At 41.5% G+C, this 25,823-nt stretch overlaps 1 protein-coding gene across 10 annotated transcripts in view; it reads left to right on the top strand.

Annotated features, from left to right (window-relative positions):
• CPS1 (carbamoyl-phosphate synthase 1) overlaps nt 1-25,823 on the top strand; it is a 190,819-nt gene that overhangs the window by 139,718 nt on the left and 25,278 nt on the right. For 7 of the 10 annotated variants that reach the window (XM_051786736.1, XM_051786744.1, XM_051786735.1 and 4 more), the window contains 11 exons: nt 1,624-1,699; nt 5,060-5,137; nt 6,092-6,199; nt 7,386-7,475; nt 8,878-9,048; nt 11,663-11,737; nt 14,573-14,671; nt 19,233-19,292; nt 20,206-20,318; nt 20,850-20,979; nt 22,242-24,065. In XM_051786736.1, the coding sequence (XP_051642696.1) occupies nt 1,624-1,699; nt 5,060-5,137; nt 6,092-6,199; nt 7,386-7,475; nt 8,878-9,048; nt 11,663-11,737; nt 14,573-14,671; nt 19,233-19,292; nt 20,206-20,318; nt 20,850-20,979; nt 22,242-22,340 (1,099 nt within the window). In that variant the 3' untranslated portion in view covers nt 22,341-24,065. Of the gene's footprint in view, nt 1-1,623; nt 1,700-5,059; nt 5,138-6,091; nt 6,200-7,385; nt 7,476-8,877; nt 9,049-11,662; nt 11,738-14,572; nt 14,672-19,232; nt 19,293-20,205; nt 20,319-20,849; nt 20,980-22,241; nt 24,066-25,823 lie in introns of those variants that run through there. The other 3 variants (XR_007904400.1, XM_051786740.1, XM_051786741.1) reach the window with 2 other exon arrangements.

Here is a 25,823-nt window from a genome sequence, read left to right as displayed (position 1 = left end):
AATAGACATTGTGTGGAACCCCACATTTCCAACAGTTAGACTTTCTGAGGGAGTTACACCAGTGTGCACACACAGCAAACTCACTGAGTCCTTTTCCATATGAAGAAGACACATACATATCAAAATGAAGAGGCACAATATCAATTTTTGGGGGGAGGAGGGGCTAACACACTTCAAAAAGAAGGAAAGGAGAAGGATTTCTTATATCTTCAAACCTCAAGGAAATATCCTTCAGAAGAGACTCCTGAATGTGACTTTTCTATCTGGTTTCTAAAGCTTGCAGTGGGGTTGCAAGCAAAGTTAGAAAACAGACCTCAGGTCAGGAGTATAAGTTAAAATCTGCTCCTGATGTAATTCCCCAGATTTTTAGGGAACACTTATTTTAGCTATTGTTTCCATTTGTATTAAATCCATTATAGACCCTTTCCATGTTAAATATTTGCTAAAGGGTGTTTGTGCAGGTTAGGGGGACTTCAGGGAGAAAGGTAAAACTAGTGGATGTAAAACTTGAGGAACCGGCGAGTGAAAAGCCCTCACACAGCACTCTGTCTGTCCTCTATTTGCAGAGCAGCAACAGGACCACAGCTAAACTTCTTCATCCTTTGAGCAGCTATGACCTTTAATATTTGCCAGTTTCCTTGGAAAACTAAATGCATTTCCCCACCAGTTATGTACTGTGTGCACTAGCTCACATCCTCAGTGGTGCTACTGACACAGGTCATAGACTTAATTGAACTCTGTTGATTTACATCAACTGAAGAGGTAGTCCAGTAATATAATCACCAAGGTACTTGTTTCTATTTATCTTAGGCTAAAGTAACTGATTTTGTGGGATAGATCAGTCTTCCACTTTTCCCCGCAGCCTTTGTGTGGTGCCCATCAAAGCAGAGGGGAAACTGTGCACCAGTGGTAGAAATGGCCAATGTAACATCTTTTTTGTATTATTGTCCTTAGAAGGCACCTGAATCACTATCTCTGGACCCATGTTCTCCCAGATCCCCCTCTCAGATACTACTGACAGCTACATCTCAAATGTAGCTTCCAGTTTACAGTGTCTGCATCTACTCTGCCTCTCCCTTAAGGAATAAGACCTTTGGGAAAGAACAGAGTGAAATGACCAGAAAAGAACAGCCTGTTTTCATCTGGATTCACATTGTCACAACCATCACCAGTGACCTGTGCATTCCTCACTTCATCTGTCACTGGGGAGAAACTGGGCTAAAGTGAGAAAAGTTTCTTTTTTAGCTGAGGTCACAGCTAAGCTGCCCCATGGGGAAAGTCTGGGCCTTAATGGAGCTGTCTGGCTGATGAGTCACCTCCCTCAGCTCAGGGGAAGGTTCAAAGGCTTGACTCAGGAAGGGGATTTGTCAGCAGTGCTAAGGCTACACAACCATAGTTCTTCACTTGATTCTCTGTTATGGTTCTGGAGGTCTCCTGTCTTCTCTGGGAAGTATAATGAAGGGTGATTAGGTACCATCTCTGCCTCTCTTTCAATCAAGATGGGGTAAGTGGCTTGAGTCAGGAGCTTCCTTGGCTAGTCTCTGATTGGCAGTCCTGTGCTGTGGCACCTAACGCTGATCACAATGGAAGCTGACCTGATTTCTTTTCTTTCCTGTCTCACAGTGGGTCCTCAATGAATGTGGTATTCACTGAAGAGGAAATGAAGAATTTGTTAGCAGAAGCCACCAGAGTCTCTCAGGTACCAGTCTTCATGCTGCCACTGCTTTTTCTTTTTGTGTTTGCTCTATTTGTTTCTTCTCTACTGTGTTTTCCATCTCTTTTTGTTTCTTTATAGCGTCTTCCTCACTCTTTCCCTTCTTTGTTTGGGGAGGAGTCACTGAAATTGCAGTTTGACTCCTCAGTTTGTTCCCTAACATGCATGGGATCCTGGGCAAGCATCCTTACTGACACTGCTGGGATGCCTGCATGGATCTAGGATGGCACTTGGCTGTTGTACCCAGGCATCCATTTCTGACAAGTTAATTATGTAAACAGGTATAGGCTGGGACCTTCCTGCCCCAGCCAAGCTTGATAGTGGTGAGTTTTGCCAACTAGCATAGAACTGGTAGCATTTTTCTGAGTTGTTTTGTCTGTCTTCTTTGAACAACTTAAAATTTCATCGTGGCATCTCTTCTGAGGTTTTTTTCTTCTTTTTTTTTCTTTCTTGTTTTGAATGGTCACTTTTCAGAACAGTCCTATGGTATCATAAACACTGCTGTCACAGGAATCTTGGAGTTAAAAATAAGTCAGAGAGGAACTCTGAAAACTCAATGGCTATGGAAGCCAGATATATTACTGCTTATTAATCAGGTGATTAAAGCTTGAACAGGAACAAAACCATGCACTTTATAAGTATATGAGGCACATGATGGAAGTTTAGCTTTTCAGCAAGAAATGGTGGAATGAAAGGGAGATGCCTTGCAAAATAATAATATCCTGAAGGGTAGATTAGTGTGGAGGCAAGGAGACCACTTACTATAGTCTTTGAACAAGTTTTAGAGGGAAAGTACCACTGTTACTTTCATAAGAAAGAATTATTTAACTAATTCTCAGAAGACTACATGGTCAGCCTGTGCTAGTGTGTCAGGTTCTTAGCAGTGCTCAGCCTCCCAAAATGACTAACTTCTGTCTGTACTTTATCTGAACTACTCTGTGTTTACACTCACAGAAACAGCCCAGACAATGGCCTTAAGCCCCATTCAGTGGGACAGATCACTTTGTCATGCTGCTGGGGGGCTTTATGATGGCAGTGGATGCCCTATAGGAACCTGAAGCCCAGGAAAGTGCCCCCTGGTCACCTTAAGTTGTCACAGCTTGAATGACTTGAATTGGGCAATGCTGTCCTTCATTGCTGAGAGGTCTCATCCCTGGTGCAGGAGGGAGTTGCACTTGCAGACTTGGCAATATGTGACATATTCTTAGGGGAAAGAGAGGGTGTTCTCATGGAATCCTTAGGATGTCCAGTTCTGCTTCACAAATAGGGCACTGCCACATGCTGCAAACATGACCAGTTGCACAACATGAATTTTTGGGTGCTCTGATTCTGATTTTCGTCTGGTTCTGATCTGTAAAACTAGATTTACATGCTTATTTTTTGCTGGTGTCGTCAGACTGCCAAAGAAAGACTTCTTCCTTCATCCAGTATTGTATATTAACAGAAGTTATGGTATAGCTGAAGTTAAGGTAGCAAAAAGCAAACCAGAATAAAAATAATGTGTTCTGCTTCTAAATTAGGAAGGGTTTTTTGTGGCAATGGATTTGCCATATGTAGGATGGAAGAAGTCCTGTCAGAGATGGACTAGTGAAGAAAAAGAAGAAAACTGCTCAAATGTTATAGAAACAGAAGTTTTCAATGTGGTTTAAACAGGTTTTAAAATGGCTTTTGCTTTTCCTGCAAAGTCATTGCTCCGTGTTCCCGACACCCCCTGTGAGGGACTTGTCTCCCATACAGGAGTGTCCTAGGAAGATGTCCTCAGGTGTTTCTCATTGGTCTTTGTTAACCCCTTCCTATTGGTTGTTAACTTTTTACCTGATTGTTTTTTTCTGTACCCTGCTCCCCTTTGACCCTCCTAAAAGCCTTATAAACCCCTACCCCATAATAAACTTCCTCTTTCGTCCATCCCTCCCTAGTGGTCTGTGTGATCTCCTTATGGGGTCGCCGGCCACGTGGCGGGGGGCAGGGGGGAAGAGCATTCACCTCCAGGTGATGGGCTGGATCCCAGGGCCTGAAGGTCTCCCCCTCCCACTAATCCATCGTAGTTTTTCATCCTTGTTGAGGCTTTGTGGTCAGTGAATGGTCCCACAGAAGCTACCAGTATTAGTTGTGATCATGTTTGTGGGACACAGGCTTAATTTTTCTGTTTACAAAGCCTTAGCTAATTCTGCTCCATCCAGCAGAGCATCTCCGGGTAAAGGCCCTGACTGGTGTTGTTCTGTTGTTTTAACCACTTTGCTGTTCTGGTGTTGTGCCCTTATGGCATTTATGTTGTCAATAATGTACCAAACTTCTTGTGTGAGTTGAGACAGATTGAAGCAAACAAGGTTGTGTGCACATATAAAATCTTGCGGTGAAAAACTGCAGCAAGACAGAAAGTTACAGGACACAAGCCACTAAATTTATGAAACAGTGTCCTTGCCTGTGAATTTACCCTTGCACTGATAAATGGAAGGAATTGTGTCTTGCAACTTTTGGAGTTGCTTGTGTCTTGTAACTTTTGGAGTTGCTTGACATTTTTTCAAGAGGAGCCTTTTGAGCATGCACAGACTGTCATAAACTTCATTTTATTCTCTAATAAATAACAGGTAGTTAATAGTGGATGGGACAGGTAAAATGCTGAGACACAATGCTGGCCAAGAAGAATGAAGATTAGATTTTTTTGAAGCAAGTGTCTGGGAGGAGAAAGTATTAAACGGAAATGGGAAGTGTGTGGTAGCATCCCAGACCCAGGTAGGAGGAAGAAGAAGGAAAAAAAATCTGTACCAGGTATTGAGGGACAAGGACAGGTTGTTCCTGGCCAGCTATAATTAGTGGCAACCTCTCCCTGGGAGACTTAGGAAACCAGGCAGGGAAATTAGAAAGGAATGGATCAGTTGTCTAAAATACATGACTAAAGTAGCAAACAGCCACTCTACAAAGTCATTAAATATGCCAAGGATTAGTTACTTGAAGCAGTATGTTCAGTGAGGTGTCTGGGAGGCTTAAAGGGAGGAAGAATTGAAGATCTTGGAGGTAAGGATCATCCTTGAGAGACAGGATCAGAGGTCACTGGATCCATGCACATCTCACTATGTTATTTTTGCCATGATCTCACATAAAAGCCCATTGTGGTTTTGCCCCAGATTTCATGGTGTCATTATGGAGAACTCAAACTTTTGCATCAGTGGTTTTGAGGAAATCATGCCACGTTTTTGCCCATTATGTTCTTTCAAAATTACCTTATCTGTGGAAATAAGGATATTGATAGATTGGTCTTTTGGGATTCTTCTTCAAAAGTAACCTGGATGGTCTCCAGATAGTCTCAAATAAAAAGTTTATTATTTTTTCTTGTCTTGATGACAGGATCACCCTGTGGTGCTCACTAAATTTATTGAAAATGCCCGTGAGGTGGAAATGGATGCTGTAGCTAAGGCAGGAAGAGTAAGTACTTTGCTTTTCTTTAATAGTAAACTTGTTTTTCTGGATTGGATATTTGCAAAAATGTGTGGTTTGAATGATTTACTATACAGCCATGGATTTGAACTGAGAAGGGTAGAGAAACAAGAAGAATTCATTTTAGGTTCAAAACCATTACGTTTGAACAGTTATCTTTTTAAGCATTGCTTATCCATGTAAATGAATCCTTTAGAATACAATTTTTACTGCATTTGCAAATCACTGACTTCAGGAATTACTTTCATCTGACCTGTATCAGCATGTGTTATGCAATTGCCACAGTTATTTTATTATTACAACGTCCCCTTGCATTTAATTATTCAGCAAAGACAGTTCTCACAAAAAAACCAGAAACTTATCAATTAACAGAAATATTCTGTTTTCAATCCTAATTTCTAACCAGCAGACACAGGCACTTTTTTGATATCGAGGTAGTGTGCCTTGATGGAGTTCATTCAATTTAAGTCCTTAGGCCTGAATTTCTTCCACTTGCTTTTCTCTGTGATAAAAACACCATCAGAGTGGGCAAAAAATAATGTATCAATGATGTTAGTCCATTCTTGCTTCTAGTGGGGAATGACAGCTGTTTTGTGCTCTGGCCAGCAGAACTTAGAGAGCTGGTTTAAAGCTTAATTAGCTTTTACCTTCTGAGTCCACGTGTGTTAGAGAGAGGAAGCCTTAGTATCTCCAGGCTATGGTGGGTTTTATCATGTTCATGGTTTGTTTAACCATGGTATGAAAGACACTGACACAATCTCCTTGTTCATATGCCTTGTGTCTGGCTTCAGGCATATTCTCCTCAAAATCTTGGAAAATTCACTTTCTCACCCATCTGTATCCTCTTTTGGATACAACTGTTCAGGAGGCTATGCTGAGGATGAAGGAACAGTTCATGAGAGAGGAGGAGATGACCAACTGCTCTCTTGTTGCTGTATGCAGGTTATTTCCCATGCTATTTCGGAGCATGTGGAGGATGCAGGTGTTCACTCTGGAGATGCCACCCTCATGTTACCCACACAGACCATTAGCCAGGGAGCCTTGGAAAAGGTAGGTGTTGCAGTAGCACTGAAAAGAGAAAAAGAAATGAGAGTTTGAATCTGCTTTCCTTCCATCAACAGTGGAGAAATCAAATCATCCATTTTTTTTTTTGAGGGCCAGTGTGATATATGCAAGTGGAGGATGTCACGGTGCCCCTGTGACTGGCTGTGTGCATAGCATCTTTTGAACTGTATCTCATTGATTTAAGCAGTAGGTGTGCATGATCTTAGACCCATTGGATTGTTTTGTTTCCTTGGTTTAGAACTGGTTTCCATAGCAGTAGAGGATTGTCTAATTCATAAATATGCTATGGCTCACTTTCCACTTCCTTTTCTCCCACAAGAATTTATAGCTACCTGCTTTTCCAAACATAATATCAGGATGAATGGAGCTCACCTAATCTTGACTTTTTTCCCTTTCAAGAATAAACCTGGTAATACAAAGTTAGTTGTCAAAATGCAATTTTAAAATAAAATATGCTATTGCTTGTGATGTCATCCTGCTAAGGGTTTGCTTGGAAGCCAACAAAGTCTGTCATGCACTGATCTGTGCTCCAGCTCTGTTTCCAAGAATGTCCAAGGCCTTGCTTCTGAAAATAGTTGTCTCCTGAAGCAGTTATTCAACACTTGTACTGAACCTAGTAAATAAGACTTTCCTCCCAGTGTGTTCCAGAGTGTATCTTCTCAGACACCTCCCACTGATCTATGATGGGACAGGCATGTTGGTGAAAGACTTTTAGGACACTTACAAATTTGAGTAGTTATTCTCAAATGCCAAAACATTATTAATTGTTTCACCAAGAAAGGTATAAAGGCTCCAGTATGCAGTGTAGGAATTGCTACAGTGCAAAGCTTTGATTCTCTCTCCTTCTCCCCGCTGCTTTTTCACACACACACACACACACACACACACACACGCGCACACACACACACACACACACACAACTGATTTTTACCTCTGCCCTCAAAAGGCACTTCAGGCTCTAGGTTACTGGGAACATTAAACATGTTTGCTTCTGAAAGATAATGCTGTTGGCAAAATGAGTGTTTAGAGAAAAAAAATAGGGCAGAGAGCAATGACATTTAAAGGAATCCATATGTGAGGTGATTTGTTGCCATGATGCCATCTATTTTGTGGGACTTAATTATTTATTTTATATACACACACTTACACTTTATTTATTCGTGTTTTATAGGTAAAATCTGCTACAAAAAAAATTGCAAATGCCTTTGCCATCTCTGGTCCGTTCAACATCCAGTTCTTGGTGCGAGGTAACGATGTGCTGGTAAGAGCTCTTGTGACTCTTGTGGCAGGAATTCAGGCTCCCCTAAGGTGTATGGTTCCTGCATCCCTGCTGTGGAAACTCTGTGGCAGTAGTAGCTGTGACAACTAACCTGCCTTGTCTGATCATGTGGGCTCACCTGTGCCACCCCTGATCTCACAGCTCTCCCTGTCTCTGTGGGAGAGAGAATCCTCCTCTGCCTTTTCATTCAGGGTTAACTGAGTCTTGTTGCCTGTCTGTCAGCACTAGCTTTGTTTTACTGTGGGCTGTGGTCCTTCCCAAAATTATCAGTTTGGAATAGGATGGACAGCACTGAAACCTGTGCCTCATCCTATAAACTGAATATCATGGCTTTTAGATCTCTGATATCCGCTCTCATCTTTAGCTATTTGGGTGTTAAATTAAGCCTTCCAAAGGGATTGGAAAGAAAGCAAGACAATGTAAGTGTTTAAACCTTTAATATAAGCTATTAAGATGGTTATCTGAATAGTCCTAGTAGCTATTAGTAACAGAAGTACAGTGGATGTTTCACTCTTTTTGGGTAACAGATGGCTTTCTGTTGCTAATGAAAGGAGGTCAGAGGAATGAGAGCAGAGTATGACTGAGGAAATAGTGACTGAGGAGGAAACCTGATGTAGACCAGAAGAGATGCATTATTGGTAAAAGATCTGTTTTGGGCTGTTAGTTGAGTGAAAAGTACTTACTGTTGTTCACCTTTTTTGTGTTTCACACATGGCTATTCAGAAACTCCAGAGAGGGACAGACTGGAGTTTTCCGTTCCTTGCTTTCCCTCAGTCGTGCTTGTCTTTTCTCTTCATAGCCCCCCCTTTTCCATTCTACCTTAACTTACCTATTCCTGCCCCCCTTCACTCCTCCTCATCCTCACTTACATCAACGACTCTTCTGCTGAGGAACTCCAAGGTGGCTTCTCAGCAGGATGCAGAACTTCTTTGTTGCTTTCTTGGGTCACTAAGTGACTTCCACATGTGGATGAGGGAAGTCAGTAAGGATAGTCCAGCCTTTCAGATTTTTTCACTACCATGAAAAAAGAACAGGTTGGGCTTCTAGAGGTTGTACCTCATGCCTGTGCATAAGTTTCCATGCCTCTTTGCACATTAACAGCACATTTTCTGAGTGAACTCTAGCTCGCCCTCAGTTCTAATATTCAAACAGTAGAGAGGATCCTCAGTTGAAGAACATCAGGCTACTTGTACCTCAGGCTGGCCACTCCCCTTCCCTCATCGCTCTTTTAATATTGAACACAATTTCTGTGTCTCTTATTTGACGATCTGAAGATCATCTCTGCCAAGAGGACTGAGGACTGATTTCCAGAAATATGAATCACTCTGTTTCTTCACTGCAGTCTGTGCATGACCCTGCTATCTCTCTTTTTCAATCCCATCAGGTGATAGAGTGCAACTTGCGGGCTTCACGTTCCTTCCCCTTTGTATCGAAGACTCTGGGCGTGGACTTCATTGATGTGGCCACTAAAGTGATGATAGGAAAAGAGGTTAATGAGTCATCCCTCCCCACGTTGGAACATCCTATTATTCCATCCAAATATGTTGGGATTAAGGTATGCTTTCCAAAAGAACACCAAAAAAACCCCCACGACAGATCCAGCATGTAGCACATTATTAGACAATTAGTACTTCAATGCCCAGAGAGAACAACTGAGTCATTGGCCAAAGGTCAAATTGACCTTTTGTAGTTTCTGTCAGGATAATTGGAAAATTGTATTTGTATATTTGGAAATTTTAGAGAAAAATCAAAGAAAAATTGTCCAGTGATTATTACCAAAATCAATCGTCCTTTATTTTTTAATTCTGAGCTACTCTGAATCATTTTTATGAACTGCATAATAAATTTCCTCTTGCAGAATTGAACACTGAAGTTCAGGCTGTTTTGTAATACTATCTAACATATGTGTGGACTTGTACAACCTTGTGTTGTGAGTGCCCCCAGATTTCATCATCAGGACTGGGGACATGTAATCCCCTCTTTATACACTACCAGTTAAAATACATGTGAAAGTCTTGGATCCTTTTATTTCAGTAAGGCCAAGGTTTTACTCTTTGTAATTACTAAGCTTATTTAGCACACAAGATACTAAAGTATACTGTTGGTATTTTTGAATGCTTAGTAGAAGAAAAAAAATTAATCGAAGTTCCTAATCATAAAAATCTAGAACAGTATTGCAGAAAATCCAAGGGATAATGAGAATTTTTTATACTGAAACTTTCAAGCTTTAATAGATTCCATATCAAGTGAAAACCAAGGAAGCAGAAAACAGCTAACATCTTCCTACTAATAAAATGTTCAGACTTTTTAACATGCAAGCCAAATCTGTGGCCCAAGCCAGGCCAGGTTATTGGCAACTAGTCTAGAAGTGGCTTTACATTTTATTGTGATGCCACAGATAGGCACAATCTGAAATTTGAACTCGAGATTTTTATTTTTTTTTTTGCTTTTGTGAATCTTATTTATTTTTATAAATTTCTGTTATTTAGACCTAGGTCTTCTACATTGTTGTTAGCTAAACTGTGAGGAGTTTTTTCTCTCCTGGGAATGCTGGCTACAGAGTGGAAAAACCAACTGTATTCTTCAAAACTTCCCACAAAGCCTTTTATACTCTTTGTGTTCTGTGTGACTCTGTCAAATATAAAAACTTGCTAATGCCTTTGGAAGTGCTAAACTTTGAAAAATATTCCAGTTTAACCTCTTTGTTATTATTCGTGCATCGTGTTTTCTGTTCTCTCACAATTTACTGCTATGAATATTTGCATAGACACAGGAGCTTGTTTCTCCAGCAGGTCTTAAATGCTCTGAAAAGAGAATATGAAATTCTCTTCCTCTTTCACAACATAGCTGCTCCTTTGTGGATTTGAGTCCCACTGTTTCAGCTTTAGTGGCTGCAAGACTGTCTTAACATGTTTGCTTGTAGACTGATGCAAGTATCATGGCCTGACCAAGATTAAATCCTGGGTAGAGCATGACTGACTAAGTTTTAAATAGGATTTAGAACCAGAGTTTGCTCCTGCTGATGCATTTTTATGTTCATGGCAGACACAAGTTAGGGAGCTAGCAGAGAAGACTTTGCTGTTTGTTCCCATTCAAGACAATATGCGCATTAAAATAATCCACCTTGGCTGCCATATCCCAGTTTGAGACTCTGGAGTTGGCCACTGTAAAAATTTTCTCTTTACTTACAGTAGAAATAAAACTGATCTAAAAGTCACAAAGATAGGGGGTGTTTTTTGAGACACCTTGTGAATTTGTGCTGTTGCATTTTAGCTGGTCATTGTTAGGTGTCATGAAGCAGCATCTGTCCCGTCTGCAGTGTCACCGTTGGAGACTTCCAGGAACGGAATTATGTCCGTGGATTTAAAAATAGATTCTTTCTTAAGCAGCAAGGATCCTGTCTTGATGAGAATGCCATGAAGATGGCATTTCAGATGTGGAGAAGCCCTATAGAAAATGATTCCATAGCAGGAAGTTTGTTCCTTGTTTGTCACGTGTAGTCTTTGGTTATTAACAGAGTTTCTTTTCCTCCCTCCTTGTTTGTTATTTTAAGATCAAATTAGACAAGAGAACTCAGAGACTGCAGTGACCTAAGTCCTCAGATAATAATAATGATCAAGGGGTTTAATATTTTCATACAAAAGATTATGAGTATGTATTTTGGGGAGAAGAAAAATATGAAAATAATTTATGAAGTTTCATCTGGTTTACACCAAAAGAGTGTTTTCTTGTGGAATAGTTTTATTTTTGTGAATGAAAAATTTCATAGAGAACAGTTTTCTCAGAAAAACCCACTGGATTCATATAGCATCTCTCCTTGTTCCATGAGTTAGATGCTTCCTAGCCTTTCTATTTTAAAATTTGTCCTTAAAATGAGACTGATAATGGGCTACCACTGACTGAAAATCTACCACTGGAATGTGAGCAGGACTGCAAAAGTTAGATAATTGATTTATTGGTGAAACACATGTTTATTTGTTCCAGTCCATCATTAGGGTGCTGAGGGGACTAATTTGCCAAGTACTCCTTTGCTTATCAGCCTTGACCACTGCTTTTTTGGATAAATTGTCTCTTTCTGTCACTTCCAAGCATAGCTGGAATTTTTTAATTAACTAATAATAAATTAATTAATTTATTTTTTCCCCCCTCCTTCCTCTTTGTTTCACCAGGCTCCAGTGTTCTCCTGGTCCCGGCTGAGAGATGCTGACCCTGTTCTCCGATGTGAAATGGCCTCTACTGGGGAGGTATCCCTTTTTTTTTTTTTTTTTTTAAACCAAGTTAACTTTAAACATCATGAATCTTAGAAAGTGATCTTATTACTGCCTGAATCATGATGGAATCTGTAGCTTCTTCAGAAAATTGAAAACATCTTTCTTAGCTGTAGGAAAACAATGTCTTGGAAAACCCAGTTTATTCAGCCACTGGATGTCCCTCTTTACCTGCATGTCAGCTCTCTGAGTTGGACCTAGTTGGTGTGACAGCCTGCAATGAGTTTATCTGAGAGCTGTCGGGTTCTGGGAGGCTCTCCCTGCATCAGTCTGTTTTATGAATGGTCTGCTTCTGGACAGACAAGTCCTTACAGCTTCCAATCCCCCCGTGAACACGTGCTAGAACAGTGATGTCGAGACTCCAGGTCGTGAGCAGTTGGTCTTGGAACAGTTAATTAAGGGCAGAAAATACGTGTGGTGTTTTCTTGTTGCCTAGTAACCATCAAGGCATGTCCCAAGGTGCAAAAAGCAAGAAAGAGTGAATAAAATGTGGTGGCTGCATTAATGACTGTTGGTAGGATGAAGAGACTGGGCAGCTTTACCCACTCTTGCTACAGCTGGGCTGTGAGGCGCTTTTGAGCCGTCTCTCAGTGTACACATGGCACACTGTAAGGGCACAGGGCTGTTCATCTGCCCAGGCTCATCACCCTCGCCCTTGGGCTACAGGATTCCATCTATATCACCTGGAGAGACATTTACTCATGTAGAACAAAGAGGTTTCTTTATGAGTTTTGCTGAGCTATCAAGGGCTTCTTTAGATACACTCAAGCAATCTCTAAACTTACTTTCTCTGTTACTTCTAGAAAGCGTTGCAGTAGCAAAAACTTATTCTGGTCCAGAACTTGTTCTGGGAAGTGATTAAATATAGAGGCAATTAGATTAGGCTTAATGCTGCACTCCCACAGCTAGGCAGGTGGCAGAGTCTGGGCTGCTTTATTGGATGTGGGCTTGGCTGGGTCTATAGGAGCTGTTTTTATTAGGAAATATTTACCGTTGTGGTACAAGAAAGCATTCTACCCAGATGCAAGCGAAGAACAGCCTCAGGTCTCCTACATCTCTCCAGAATTATTTTACTCTTCATAATGTGTGGGAAATCAGTATTGCAGAAGATTTCTTTTCAGTGTAGTTAATGGGCAGAAAAAAGTCAAGTGGCTTCTGTGACTTCCTCATTTTCAGAACACAACTGAATACACAACCTCTCCTCCCCCCCCAAAAAAAAACCCCAGTTCTATACAGGGTTAGAGATTACCATGGTCATAAAGGAGGGATTATTAACTTTTATGAGTTGGAAAGATCCGTATTCACAAATGCCATAAAGTGTGACAGTTACAAAAGTCTTTCTTTGGAGTGAAGTAAGGATAATAGCTTGCTTTGGGTAAAATGCTCAATTATTCCTCAAAGCAGTTTTTCACACACATGGCTTGATCTGGGCTTGAATTTGTTACATCTGTCTCTTTGACTATTGTGGCTGTTTTGACCATAATGAAAAACCTCTCCTGGCAGGCTGGAATCCCCTTTTCCAAGCCTACAAGATGTGGGGTTGTCCATCACTCTAAGAAGTCCAGGATATACACAGGATATAAATACACTGTAGAGCAGTGTGAACACTCAAGGATGAGTTTTTAAAGGAAAGCTGGGATATCAGTTATCATGACTTTTTTTTATCCCTTCCCGTGTGGGATTTTTGTTTGTTTAGTTGTTCTTTTTTACTTCAGAAGATCTGGCAAATCATCATTTGTTCTTCTTTCATGAAATACTGGTTTGTCCTCGCCATGGTAATAGTGAGACCATGAATGTGAGGGCTAACTCTGGAATGGGAAGGACCATAAGAGGAAAATGGGAAAACTATTCTCAATCAGCCCCTTTATCCAATCTGTATATGTCAATGGATTTGTTGCTTCAAAGAGAAAAATCTGTGACAGTTTCTGCTTCTGACTGTTTTTCAACAAGCGTGGAGCTGGCCAGGAAAAGTGAGGGTTGATTGATTTTTTGGTTGTGGGGGTTTTTCTACCTTTTTTAACTTTCACAAAATCTCATGCTTTCCTGTTTTTGTCACCAGAATTCCAAATTTTGGCAAGGAATATGGTTTAGCTCTTTCAGAGGATTGTTGCTGTATGACAGTCTGTAAGCAACTGAGCTCCACAGCCAGTTCTGAATGCTGGAGAACTGCTAAATGATTCTTACTGGTTTCTTCCTCAGAATTTTTTAATATAAAATAAATTATTATGAATTGGCATGATTGCTTTGGGTTTTTTTCTAAGTAAATACTCAAATTTTACTTGAATTTTATGTATCTATGGACTTTTAATGGAAGAGCATCCTTAAATACCATGGTTTTCCTTCCCAAGAAATGCCAGGAGCACAGGAGAGCACAAGCACTGCCTTGCCCTGGTTTGCAGCCACACAGAGGAACTTGCCTGTGTGCAGAACCCTCGCTGGTGTTTAAGCCTTATATAATGTTGAACAATTTGCAGTGCACTCCCAATCATTAGAGCAGAGGCTGTGTACAGCATTCCAATAGCTCAGCAGAATCAGTTGTTGTTACTCCTCAGTGTGCTGTTTGAAACTAAAGTGTTGCTTATTCCTTCGTTATTGCTTCATTAAAATGATGAGATTTGTCTACAATGATTTTCTGATTTATTCCCACTCTCCCCATGCCTTCAGGCTCCATGCAAATGCAGTCTGACTTCTTTAAGCAGAATCAAAAAAGGCTGTTTAAAAATTTCATTCCTGTTTCTTTTTAAAGCAATTTTTTTTCGGGGTTGTTTTTGGTTTTTCCCCTCACGTTGCCTTCTCTGTGCCTTTCCCCAGGTCGCATGCTTCGGGGAGAATGTGTATTCTGCTTTCCAGAAGGCTATGCTTGCCACAGGGTTTACATTTCCTAAGGAAGGAATTTTGATTGGAATCCAGGTGAGTCCTAAAAATCAAAGCTGAGAAAGGATTGACACAGAGAAACTCAGTAGCTCTTGCCTTGTTTTCATTCATGTGGCTTTATGGCTTAAATGTATTTTTCTGCAATTCATCCTGAAGTACAGTAAGACAATGAGGAACAAAGGCTATGGAGAGATCTTTATTGGATTCAATATGGCTGGCCTGATGGGTTTTTCCTCTGTCTCCTAATAGTTTCTACTGGGAGCTGCAGAAGTTCAGTGGGGGAAACCCCTGGGGATTGCTGGAAGCAGAGGCCTGAGATCAGAGAGCTAGAAACCACCTTTCTGTGGAACAAAACCTGTAGACAGGCAGTTCAGAGAAACATCCCAGCTGGAACCCACAGAACCCATAGAGCTCACTCTATGCCCCTTCCCAGATGGGAGTCCTGGCAATGTTACTTTCACCATATAATCATATAAACTTTCATCATATAATCATATAAACTCTCTACCTCTGTGCATTGCCTCTTGCCCTTTTGAAACCAGTTTCCCTCCAATCCCCCAGACAGTGAGGCTGCAAAGCTGGACCTGCTAAGCTTTCCCCTGGGGTGCATGTTTCATTGGAGGCAGAACTGTAGCATCATTGACAGTGCAGAAAATGTGATGGTTTTGGGGTGTTGTGGGCTAGTCATTGATGTAACTCATGGCTGTCGGGCCATGAGGCCTCGACAGGTGTGGCAGATTCCTCTCCTTGTTGGAGTCACGATGGGAATATAATCAAGTACAGAGGGGTCAGGGGTTAAAGGACAACAGTCTTCACCCTGCAGCCCACTTCTGCCATTATTCCTTGCCCTTTTTGATGATGGTGCACAGCCAATATTGTTCCCTACCCTGCAGCTCCTGTCTCTGAGGAGTAGCTCAGAAAGGAAGAGCCAACACTATATTTGTGTAGTGATGTTTCTGTTTTCTACACCTTGCCAGAGCTCTCTCCTCTTAGGGACTGTCTTTCAGACACATACTCTGCACGTCCAGTGACTCTATGCCAGACTAGAGCTTGGACTTCAGGGTTTCATGTCTTGCTGTCACCACCCCTGAAAGTTGCCAGAAAGGAGCTCGATTTCTGCTAACACAGATTACCACTGAGTCCTTAAGTGTACACATATACACACATCTGTGGATGGAAGCTGTTGCTTCGTTACCTTTAATTAGCAGAAAAGTCTTTGCTTGCTACCTAGATAAAATTTAAAATTAAGCATGAAACTCTGGGCAGTTGATATTGTGTGTCTACTGTATATCTAATCACCTGCCTATTTAAAAAACAGCATTTTAAAAAGGAGAAAAGCAAAACCAGGAGAAGAAAATGGTTAAAATATAAGTCTATTTTCCTGATAGCAGCTAAAGGGGAACAGGCAGCAAAAAGTAATTTTAGCTATAGAAAGCATTTATGTAAGTTTTGTGTCAGTAGCTGTTAAACTGAGCCAAATGTTCTTTGCACAAAGGTGTTAAGAAAAAAAAGAAGGGAAAAAGAAGAGATAAAGCCAAAAGCTCAACTCCACAAACTTTTTAAAATAACAAGATTGTCTTTTTTTAATGAGTGGTTTTACCATTCATTTTCTTGCGAAAGAAACTTGAAAATAATAGATCAATCGCTTAAAGGTCTCTCTGCATCTCAGCATATTTCTTATATAATTAAATTCCAAATCAAAAAGTATAAAGTTGCTGCTGAGAACCAGGTATTTGTTCCTCCCCACTCTGTAGTTTGTCACCTACCTACTTTTCAATGGTCTGCTTTGAAACATAGGGGAAATAAAGCCCTGTGAGAAGAGAAGGTTGAAATGCTGACTTAGACCTGACATACAGACTGTAGGTGGTCTTCCCTGTGTATTTAGCTGGAGGAAAGGGGAGTCCCTCGCTGCAGAAACAAGAGACATAAGGAATGAGGAGGCATCAGGCAGGCTGTGAACACCAGAACACCATGGGATGGTTTCTCCAAGCTGTTCTGGTGCTCTGGGGGTTGATGCTTGTCAGGAGCACGTACACAAGTCCCCTTGGTTGTCTGAGGAAGGTGCTGTGGTTCTTCTGCAGTGGGTAGTGAACTCAAAGCACTTTCAGAGGCTTCATTGCTTCATGACTAGCAGCTTGCTCTTCAACCCTTGCAGAAAGAGAAATAAGAAGCCACATTGTCTTGTATTCTACTTCCCTCAAAAGTAACTAGGCTCATATTTTGGTTATTTGGTATGCTGCACCTTTATGCCATTGCTATTAATCATGGTGAGGTGAGAGGATGCTGAAGGTGGAAGTCAAAGGGATGTAGTTAACAGGAGTAGAAAGGGAGAACTCGATTTTCTTGCAAATGTTTCACTCTGTGGTGTTTTGCAAATCAAGAGGCAAATGGCTGTGCTGTGATCTGCAGTCCAAACTGGTCCCAGTGTGCCCAGGTAATGAGCCCAGCCTTGCTGAGGGGCTTCCAGGCTGGTGCATGTACAGGTTGCAGTTCCAGTGGCAATGCAAAGGTGAGGGTAACCAAGAAATCATCCTCCAGGTCAGACAGGTGAGTGTTTCTTGACATCTGAGGGACAGCACAAGGCAGGTTGTGCAGTCAGCTGGGACAACAAGCCTGCTGGGTTGTCCTTCAGCTGTGAGCACTCTCTGACACTGCACAGGTTGAAGATTCCTGGGATTTTAGAGGCCTGATGCTCTTCCAGGGTAGATTGAGTACGGCTTCCCTGTTAGGCAAATGGATCTCTGCTGGTTTATGCAAGCTGATAATCTGACCTCTTTTCTTTTCACAATCTGGAGAAATCTATGATGCTGAAACCCTGAGTCTGTCATTAAATAATTTATATTTTATGCAAGAGGAGTTGAAAAGCTATTTTTTTTTTCTTTCCTGATTGGGCTATTCAGTGATATCTCTGGGATGGAGTGCATCTGTCTTACATCTGTGCTGGTGACCACGAGATGCGGAAAGCATTGATAAAGTATTTTAGTCTTAAATCCCAGCCCTCCAAGTCTGTTGTTTCAAGGTAACCTTCAGCCTTAGTTCCTTACGTACCAGAATTTTTCTGTCCTCCACAGTGGATTTGGATGCAAAATTCAAGATTATCACAGGACATGAGATGGCTTCATATAGTGATGGATCTCAGTGAGAACTGGTGTAGCTGTACTGAATGAACTGAGGATGTAGCCCTTTACAAATACTTGCTTGCTGGCAAACATGAGAGGGGTTATAAGAAATGGAACTTTTTTGATAAAGGAAAAAGAATACAATTCTCCTTCAATAAATATCTTCCACTAAATAAATCTGCTTGTACTTTTCACCTTTAGTAACTAATGGTTTCTTACACAGGTTATTTCAACCGGCTTGTAAATCTAAGGCTGCTCCAATGCAAGCTGACAGCTGTAATTTCTTTTCATGGAGAGGCTGTTTTATGTGTCACAAATGTTCAGTACATGTTTGATAGAAGTTTATAATACTATTGTGAAAGCCAACTCTCCTCACCAGAAGGCAGAACCCTTCTCTCTGACTGGGAAGCTGCCAACCCTGTCACATTGTATATTTATATTTTCCAGTTAATGTGCAGAATGAGATGGCTTTCAGAATGAGGTTCTTTCCAGAGTGCTTGGAAAAAACCCCTGTTTACTCCCTTTCTTCGTAGAAAATTGTTCACCCTTCAGAATATTGCTCTCTCATCCATAGAGGTTAAGCTATCAGTAGCTCCAGCAGGGACAAGGGAGCTTGCAGTAATATTACTTGCAGTGGCCAAGCTATGCTAAGGTTAAAAGCAAGCTTTGACTTGCCTTAGCAGTGAGAAGGGCATGTGTTGCATCTGATCTTTGCATTGCTGTACCTTCAACATCCCAAGGATACTTATGCTAGCATCAAATTTTCACTCACCTTTTCCTCTAAAATGGCTTGTTCAAGTGCAGACATCTGCAGGAGGTTGTCTTACCTTTCTCAGTTGCAGTGGATCTGGGTCTACGTTGTGAGAGAACCTTTCAAAGGTGCCCCATGTATCTGGGGATTCAGGTCCTTTTGGGAATACAATGTCCCAGTCTCCTGAGTGGTTTTGTGTCTTCCATTTCCATATGCCTGTGGCAGTTAGACATGAACTCACACATACACAGACTCCTATCCATGGGAATGTGCAAACAGAGCATCCAAAAGCAGCCCAAAGCCTGTCTATCTATGTTATCTACCACAAGAGAAAGCCAAATGTTTGAGCAGTGATTGAAAAAATATTTAATTAAGAGCAGAGGGGACTCTAGTTAGTGTATCTGAGAAGGCAATTGCCTAGATATTTAATATGCAGTAGTAAATCTTCTGTAGTTGCAGTCAAACTTAGTATGAGAAAATTTACCCTGGTGTTGTAACAAAATATGTCTTAGCTGGGAGTGACCTGGGCTTCAGGATCCAGATGTTTGTCTTGGGAATGGCTCTGTATGAGCACATGCAGAAATTTCTGTGCACCCCCACACATGCTCTCAGCACAGAAAGATGTATTTGCCTCTTAGCACAGTCTCGAGGATCTTCATTTTGCCCAGCAAAGCACTGTCTCTAAATCCTAGCTTTGATGCTGCATCTAAAAAATTTCCTTTTTCAGAAGTCCTTCCGCCCCAGGTTCCTCAGCATAGCAGAACTATTGCATGAGGAAGGGTTCAAGGTAGGTGGTTTCAGTTATTTAAAGCTAGAGAGCTTTCAAAATCTGAAATGTCCTCAGCCTGCTGCAGGAACAAGTTGGAGTTTCTTTGGAGACAGAGAAAAAAAGGATATTTTCAATGTAGAACAGGAATTTTAAGCGGAGTGATCCATGAAGTCAGCAGGTATCACCCAACTAAAAGTTTTTGTGATTACTTCATTATATGGGACTTGTGAGGGCAGGAACAACTCCAGCTCTGCTATCAGCCTGCAGCCAGGATGGACATTATAAACTCCTCTAAGTTCTCCAAGAAACAAAAATGCCAACAGGATGCCATGTGTGGCAGGAGACAAGGAAGAGAAAACTTTTTGTATGGAGAAGATTTTTATAGGGCTACTATAAAAGGTTTTCAGTGATATTCACAAGCTGCAGAGATATGAACTCTGTGGTGTTTTTATATCCCTCTTGTAACTCTTCTGCATCATTTGGCATCCATGTCTCTACAGAAAGGCAACTACCAACACAGCCACAGAAGACTGGTGAGAGCTTTTACAGTTCTGCCTTTCAAAGCTTAGTGCTAGGCCTGAAAAAAGAAAAAAAAAAAAGGAAGTGGCAAAAAAAATCATAAGTGATTGAACTTAAGCCCTGTTGAAAGTCAGAGGGATTTAGTTTCTTCTAAGTCACTTCATTGCTTCTGGATGTGTTACTGCCATTTGTTGGCTATCATCCATCAGGAAATCCCAGATAACAGAAATCTGGGAAAGTCATTCTGTACTTGTGTCTCTCTGTATGGAGAGACACCTTTGTTATGAAAAATTCCCTCCAAAATCAGCTCTGACAACCAAGACTGTGTGTTAGGTCAGACCACATGAGTTAAATGAAAAGATTTGGTATGGAGAAGCACACAGTAAATAACCTTTTTTTTTCTCCTTGACAGCTTTATGCCACAGAAGGAACCTCATGCTGGCTCAATGCTAATGGTATCCCAGCAAATCCTGTGGCATGGCCATCGCAGGAAAGCCAGAGTTCAAGCCTCCCTCCCATCAGGAGGTAAGAGTAACGCTCACCTCATCAAAATTGTGTTAACATCCAGCACAGCAAATACAAGGGGCAAAGTGCTGGCCCTATTGAGATCAGTGGGACTTAGATTCAATCCAAAAGTTTTGGTTTATCTGATTCTGTCTGGAATTGCCCCAGCAGGGAGTTTTCAGCTTGATTAATGAACATCTCATTGAGTAGTCCTATTTAATATGGCTTGGAGGTATTGCTCCATGTTACACTTTCATGCAAGAATACATGGAATCTGAATATTTAGCCTTTAACAACAGTCAGTCATGCCTTTAACAGAGTTGTGCTGGGCTGTATGAAGGCTGAATATTGCTTTGCATTGCTGATTGGAACAGAAATAAAGCCCAAATTCCTGAGTTGCAGCTTAGTGCCTTTAACCCCTTGTTTCTTGGGGTGAAGACTAAACTCAAATGAAAATTTTCAGTGTTGTTTGTCTCCATGCCTGTGCTATTCATCAGAGGTCTTTATTAGGTGGGACACACTGTGATACTTTCTTGTGAATTCTCTCTTCAGGCTGGTGAGGGATGGGAAAATAGATCTGGTGATTAACCTTCCCAACAGCAGCACCAAGTTTGTCCATGATAATTATGTGATTCGGAGGATGGCTATTGACAGCGGGATTGCTCTTCTCACTAACTTCCAGGTACTCCCCATGTTGTTCCTTCTCCTCTTAGACATAAGAGCCTTCAGAGCTTGCAAGCACTTGTGACCATAGATTCCAGAATGTCTGTACCCTCATTATCTGACAAATAATGTATCTGAAAATCATGACAACACATTGGTTTGAATGTGTTTTCTTTTTGCTACTGTACAAAATAACGCTGTTCTGAGTAAAACAAAGCAAAAAAAAAAAACAAACAAGAAAATCCCGAGTCCTGTACTGCAGCTGAAGTTGTGGCTGCATCATTTTCACTTCAGAGCAAACCTCTCACACAGGATTGCCTGTAACATGTTTGAATTATGCATGGGAACAACTTTATAGTGGGATGTTTTTCCAGTATGGTCCTTAAACCTTACAGCAGGATGTTGTTGGGCTTTCTTAAATGATCCTTGGGGCAATCCAGTTCCAAAGTGTCATCCAAGTGGAATTGCTGCCTGTGCTGTTGTGGTCCCCAATTGCTACTCATTACATGTCTGTAGCTCCTGACAAACCCCTTTCACATACTGATAGGGGAAGAGATATTTGGTAATGCAAAGTGGGACTCCTGCTGCCAGCAGTACCCTGCCTTCCTTTGCAAGTGGCTTCCACTGTCACCAAAGAGCCTCATCTGGCTCTCATTAAGCAACAGCAGCCAAACTCCCATTGATGTTGGTGGGTGCTGACATGAAACCCAGTGACTTGAACTGGTGTCCAGCTGTGCAAAATCTTCTGCTGTGATGGGAGTGAGTGGAGAGCAGAGAGAATGCCAAACTGTAAGTTCATAGACTGGATGATGTCAGACATCATTAGAAGGAATGGGGAATTGAAGACCCATTCTTTGCCTACAAGCAAAACACTCTGACAACCAGAACAGGGGTCCCCATCCAAAATTTATTACTGCACCTGCTTGATGCATTTCACTGAACTGTTTTGATGGCAGAGTTATAATCTCTGAGTTTGAGAGAGGAAAGCTACCTTGGTTCTGTTTAGCTTTGGGCTGTATGGAGAAACAACAGCTCTCATGGGACAGAGCTGTCTTGCCAAGGAAGCCCAGCACATCTGTGTCTCTCCAGCTGGACAGGCAGGTTCCAGAGGGCTGTAGCCAGCACCTGTGCACGACTGGTATTGGTTTGGATGGACTCAAGGACTAGACCTGCACAGGGTAATTTCAGGGTGACAGAGTAGAAGCGTGGAGCCTGCTCTATCACTTAGCCTTCTGCAGAAGGCTTTGCAATGCTCAGTCCTCCTCTGCTTTGTGTTGGCAGGTGACAAAACTTTTTGCTGAAGCTGTCAAATACTCTGGGAAGTTGGACTTCAGGAGTCTCTTCCACTACAGACAGTTTGATAATGGAAACACTTCATAGAAGAACTCTCTCCAACCTGCAAGCTTTCTGCTTCTGGCACCACAAAAGAGAGGGGATCTCAGATCATCCGACTAGTCATCTTTTCATGCATTTTGTAGCATCTGCACCAATTGCTTTTCCAGCTCACACAAATTAATTTCTAGCCAATACTTTTGCCTGCTCACTGGAAAGCCATCCTCTCCCTAGTCTCTCCACTGTCTTCTCCATATTTCCACATAGGATCAAATACTGGTTTCTTACTAGATGGGTAGATCCAGACACCACCATAGCAGAGAAGATGAAAAGAAACACAAGTGATCCTACATAGGAGTTGTTCCTTCTTTTCATAAGCAAGCCTTCTCCTTCTTAGAAATGCCTTCCTTGGATCCATACTCCCAGCTATTCGCATGCTGGACTACTAGAGTCTGGCCCCAAACTCCCATAGAAAGACATGGAGCTTTCTCTTTCCATTGCTGATTATTGGAGATTTTATGACTGTAAAAATAAAATGTTTTCCTGCTTGGTCCACCTGATGACATCATGGATGCCTGTCACAGTGTTGAGTATGATCAGAGCTCTTTAAAGACAGATAAACACAAATTCCCCACGATTCCCTGTCTGCAACAGCAGACAGGCATGATGCAACTGCTTTTTGTTTGGTTTTTAACCCTGAAGAATCATCTTTTTCAGCATGCAGATTTGATGGGAGAAGGCTGCATGTATGTGCCCTGGAATTGCTTCCAAGTTCTCCTCAGTCCTTCAGGCTATTATCACTATTATTTTTTTAATTCTAGTTCAATGTTGTGAATTCAGGTGGCTGTCCCTGTATCATAAAGGCTCTCTCTCAGCTTTGTGTCTGGCTTCAAAAGTGGAGAACTCCCCAGAGACTTTTGTGTGTTGCTGTCTAACATTTTATGCCATGATTGTGGGCATTAAAATCGAATCCATTTAAAATGAAGTGTTGCAGTGCTTTACCTCTCCCGGTTAAGTGACCCCTTCACCTTCATTCCCACCTTCTCTGCTGCTTTTTCAGCTCTGGCAGCACCTGCAAATGCTGTCTGTGGAGCAGGCACCCACTTGGCACATGGGCCCCAAGAAGCTTAGAGTGTGGAGACAGAATGAGGGTGAAGAGATATTCTGGGGTTTCTTAAATTAATACTGCAACATTTCAGGAAGGATATAAAATTTGATGAGAGCTGTTATTGGTACATACAAAGGATTGGGCAGAGGCTGTGGTGCCTTTAGGTACCATGGGACTCTCTGAACCATTGGTGCTAACTGCCAAGACCAAATTTTAAGACAGATTTTATTTCTGATCTGGTTGACATCCCAAGTGCTCTTGTCATAGTATTTCTTCAGTACTAACTTTTTTGACGAACACACATGCCTGCTCTATGAAGGGAGAGCTTCGCACTTTTAGAATAGAGATGTTATTAAGAAACCCCACAACAGCAAAAGAAAACCCTCAAACAACCCAAAACTTTGGAGGAGCCCAGAGGCATCAATTGTTCACCCATTCAGTTGTGAAATGGAAGACTAATGGTGGTTAATGAAGCAGCACCCTACAGGCACCTTGCCATATTCTTTCAGTGGCAAAAATCCCATTAATAACTGGTGTCATCTCGCATCCACCCACCCTGCTTTTACCTCTAGTGGTGAACCAAGCGACATCTTAAAACATCTGTATTCTCTTGTTCTTACATTTCTATTTTGTCACTTCTCTTATGAGTTGAAAATGCAATAAATGCCTGGATTGTGACAGCTACTCCTTCTTAAATTCTGTGTAACCTGGATTCTGCCCTTCTTTTTTTAAGTCTTATTTTAAAGCATTAATGAACACTAGTCTGTCAGGAAACCATCATTCTCATGTCTGACTGACTGCATCATTTGTGTGGAGCTACCAAATACCTCAGAGGTGATGAGGTGGTGGAAAAAGAGCAGCAGGACAGTGGAAATGCTCCTCTTCAGCTGTTGTACTAAAGAGAAGGGAGAAGCCCTGATCCCCCAGGAGGGGCATGTAAAATGTGAGCAGCCTGATGACAGAGCAGTGGACTAACAAACATTGAAGAGATGGGAACTTTAAAGAAGGGGCTCTCAGTTTTGGAAAAATGGGAAAACCTTTGCTGCTTTTAATTCAACTTTCTTGAACAGCGCTCCTGCCAGTTAGGGGGGGTGTAGCTATAGAATGTATCTATACATTCCAGTTACTGCAGCACCTGCAGGAACTTAATCCACAGCTCCATTGGTGTCCACAAGCTCTCATACAGTTGGAGTGCAATTCACTAGAAAAACACACGGGGGCTGAATACATACTGAGTACTCTGTAATTGTGCAGTAGTGTTAATGTTTTGCTGCCGGTGCTAAGCCCTGGGCCCCTTTGCCCCTCTGAAGCAGGTGACACTGATGTTCTTCCAGCACTTACACCCATCTATACAAACGCAATCCGCTGCGTTGTGTTTTTCCCCATCTTCTTTTGGTGTCTCCTCCCCTTCCCCGCTGAAGAAAAAATTTCTTTTTACTCTGACAGATGCAAGGTGAAATTCCAACTCCTGTCGTGGTCAGAAGGAGTCAAGAAATCATGCTCCAGCTTACCTGGGGCACACACTGATGCTGGCTGAATTTATTTCCTGATATGCTTTTCTTTTTTGTGCTGACAGTACAGCAAAAAATTTATAAGTATCTACAGCTATTGGGATCAATGTAGAGCTAAAAAAAAGTTACAGTTAGTATCCTTTGTATCAAGCTCATCTCTGCTTTCAACAGGCTGTGCCTTATATATGTACAAATCTTTTTCTTATTAATCTTGGAGAAGGTGACAAAGACAGATGAAAGAAGTGGCTGTTCAGAACAAGAAATTTGCTGATCTATGAGCAGTCAAATAATTTTACTCTTTTTTACTGTCTTAAAAGAGGGTTGATAAAAGAAATGCATGAAAATGTAAGAGACAGTACAAAGCCCAACTTTTGAGATAAGCACAAGAAATGGTGACAAGAGCCACGATGAAATATGAAGGGAACTAATTTTTAGTAACAGAGATTTATTTTTTTTTCTCAGTAATCAGTCTGCTGAGCCACTCTCTGGAGCTATAGTTCTCCTAGTGTGCTAAATGCTGGGAAGCTCTGGAGACTTGATTTCCCAGGAGACGCTGTAGAATAGTGAAGTCAGGCACTTTCTCTGGTTGGTCACCTTCCTGGATTTACTGTTCTGGAGTTAACACCTTTTATATCACCTGGGTATTGCTCAGGCAGCCAACTCCTGCAGAGATTAGTAGCAAAGCTGGGATAGTTTGGCACGTTGAAAGCAAGAAGGAAAGAATGTAAGAGAAAGGACAATTTAGTGCTACGAGTTTTTCTGTTCCTGGTAGAGCTCTTAGAACACAGCAAGATGAAAGCATATGCTTTATGTAAGTGGAACAAAATCAGTGAAAAACTTTAAGAAACCTCTTTGCTATGAGACCATTTGAAACCATCAATATCAGGTTTGTGAAAGTCCTAGGAAGTAGCC

This window comes from Manacus candei, unplaced genomic scaffold, assembly GCF_025592945.1.
Source record: "Manacus candei isolate 608988 ecotype Guabito, Panama unplaced genomic scaffold, ASM2559294v1 h1tg000023l, whole genome shotgun sequence".
NCBI classification, from domain to species: Eukaryota; Metazoa; Chordata; class Aves; order Passeriformes; family Pipridae; genus Manacus; species Manacus candei.
The sequence above is the reverse complement of the archived record's forward strand: the minus strand, read 5'-3'. Positions and strand labels throughout refer to the sequence as shown.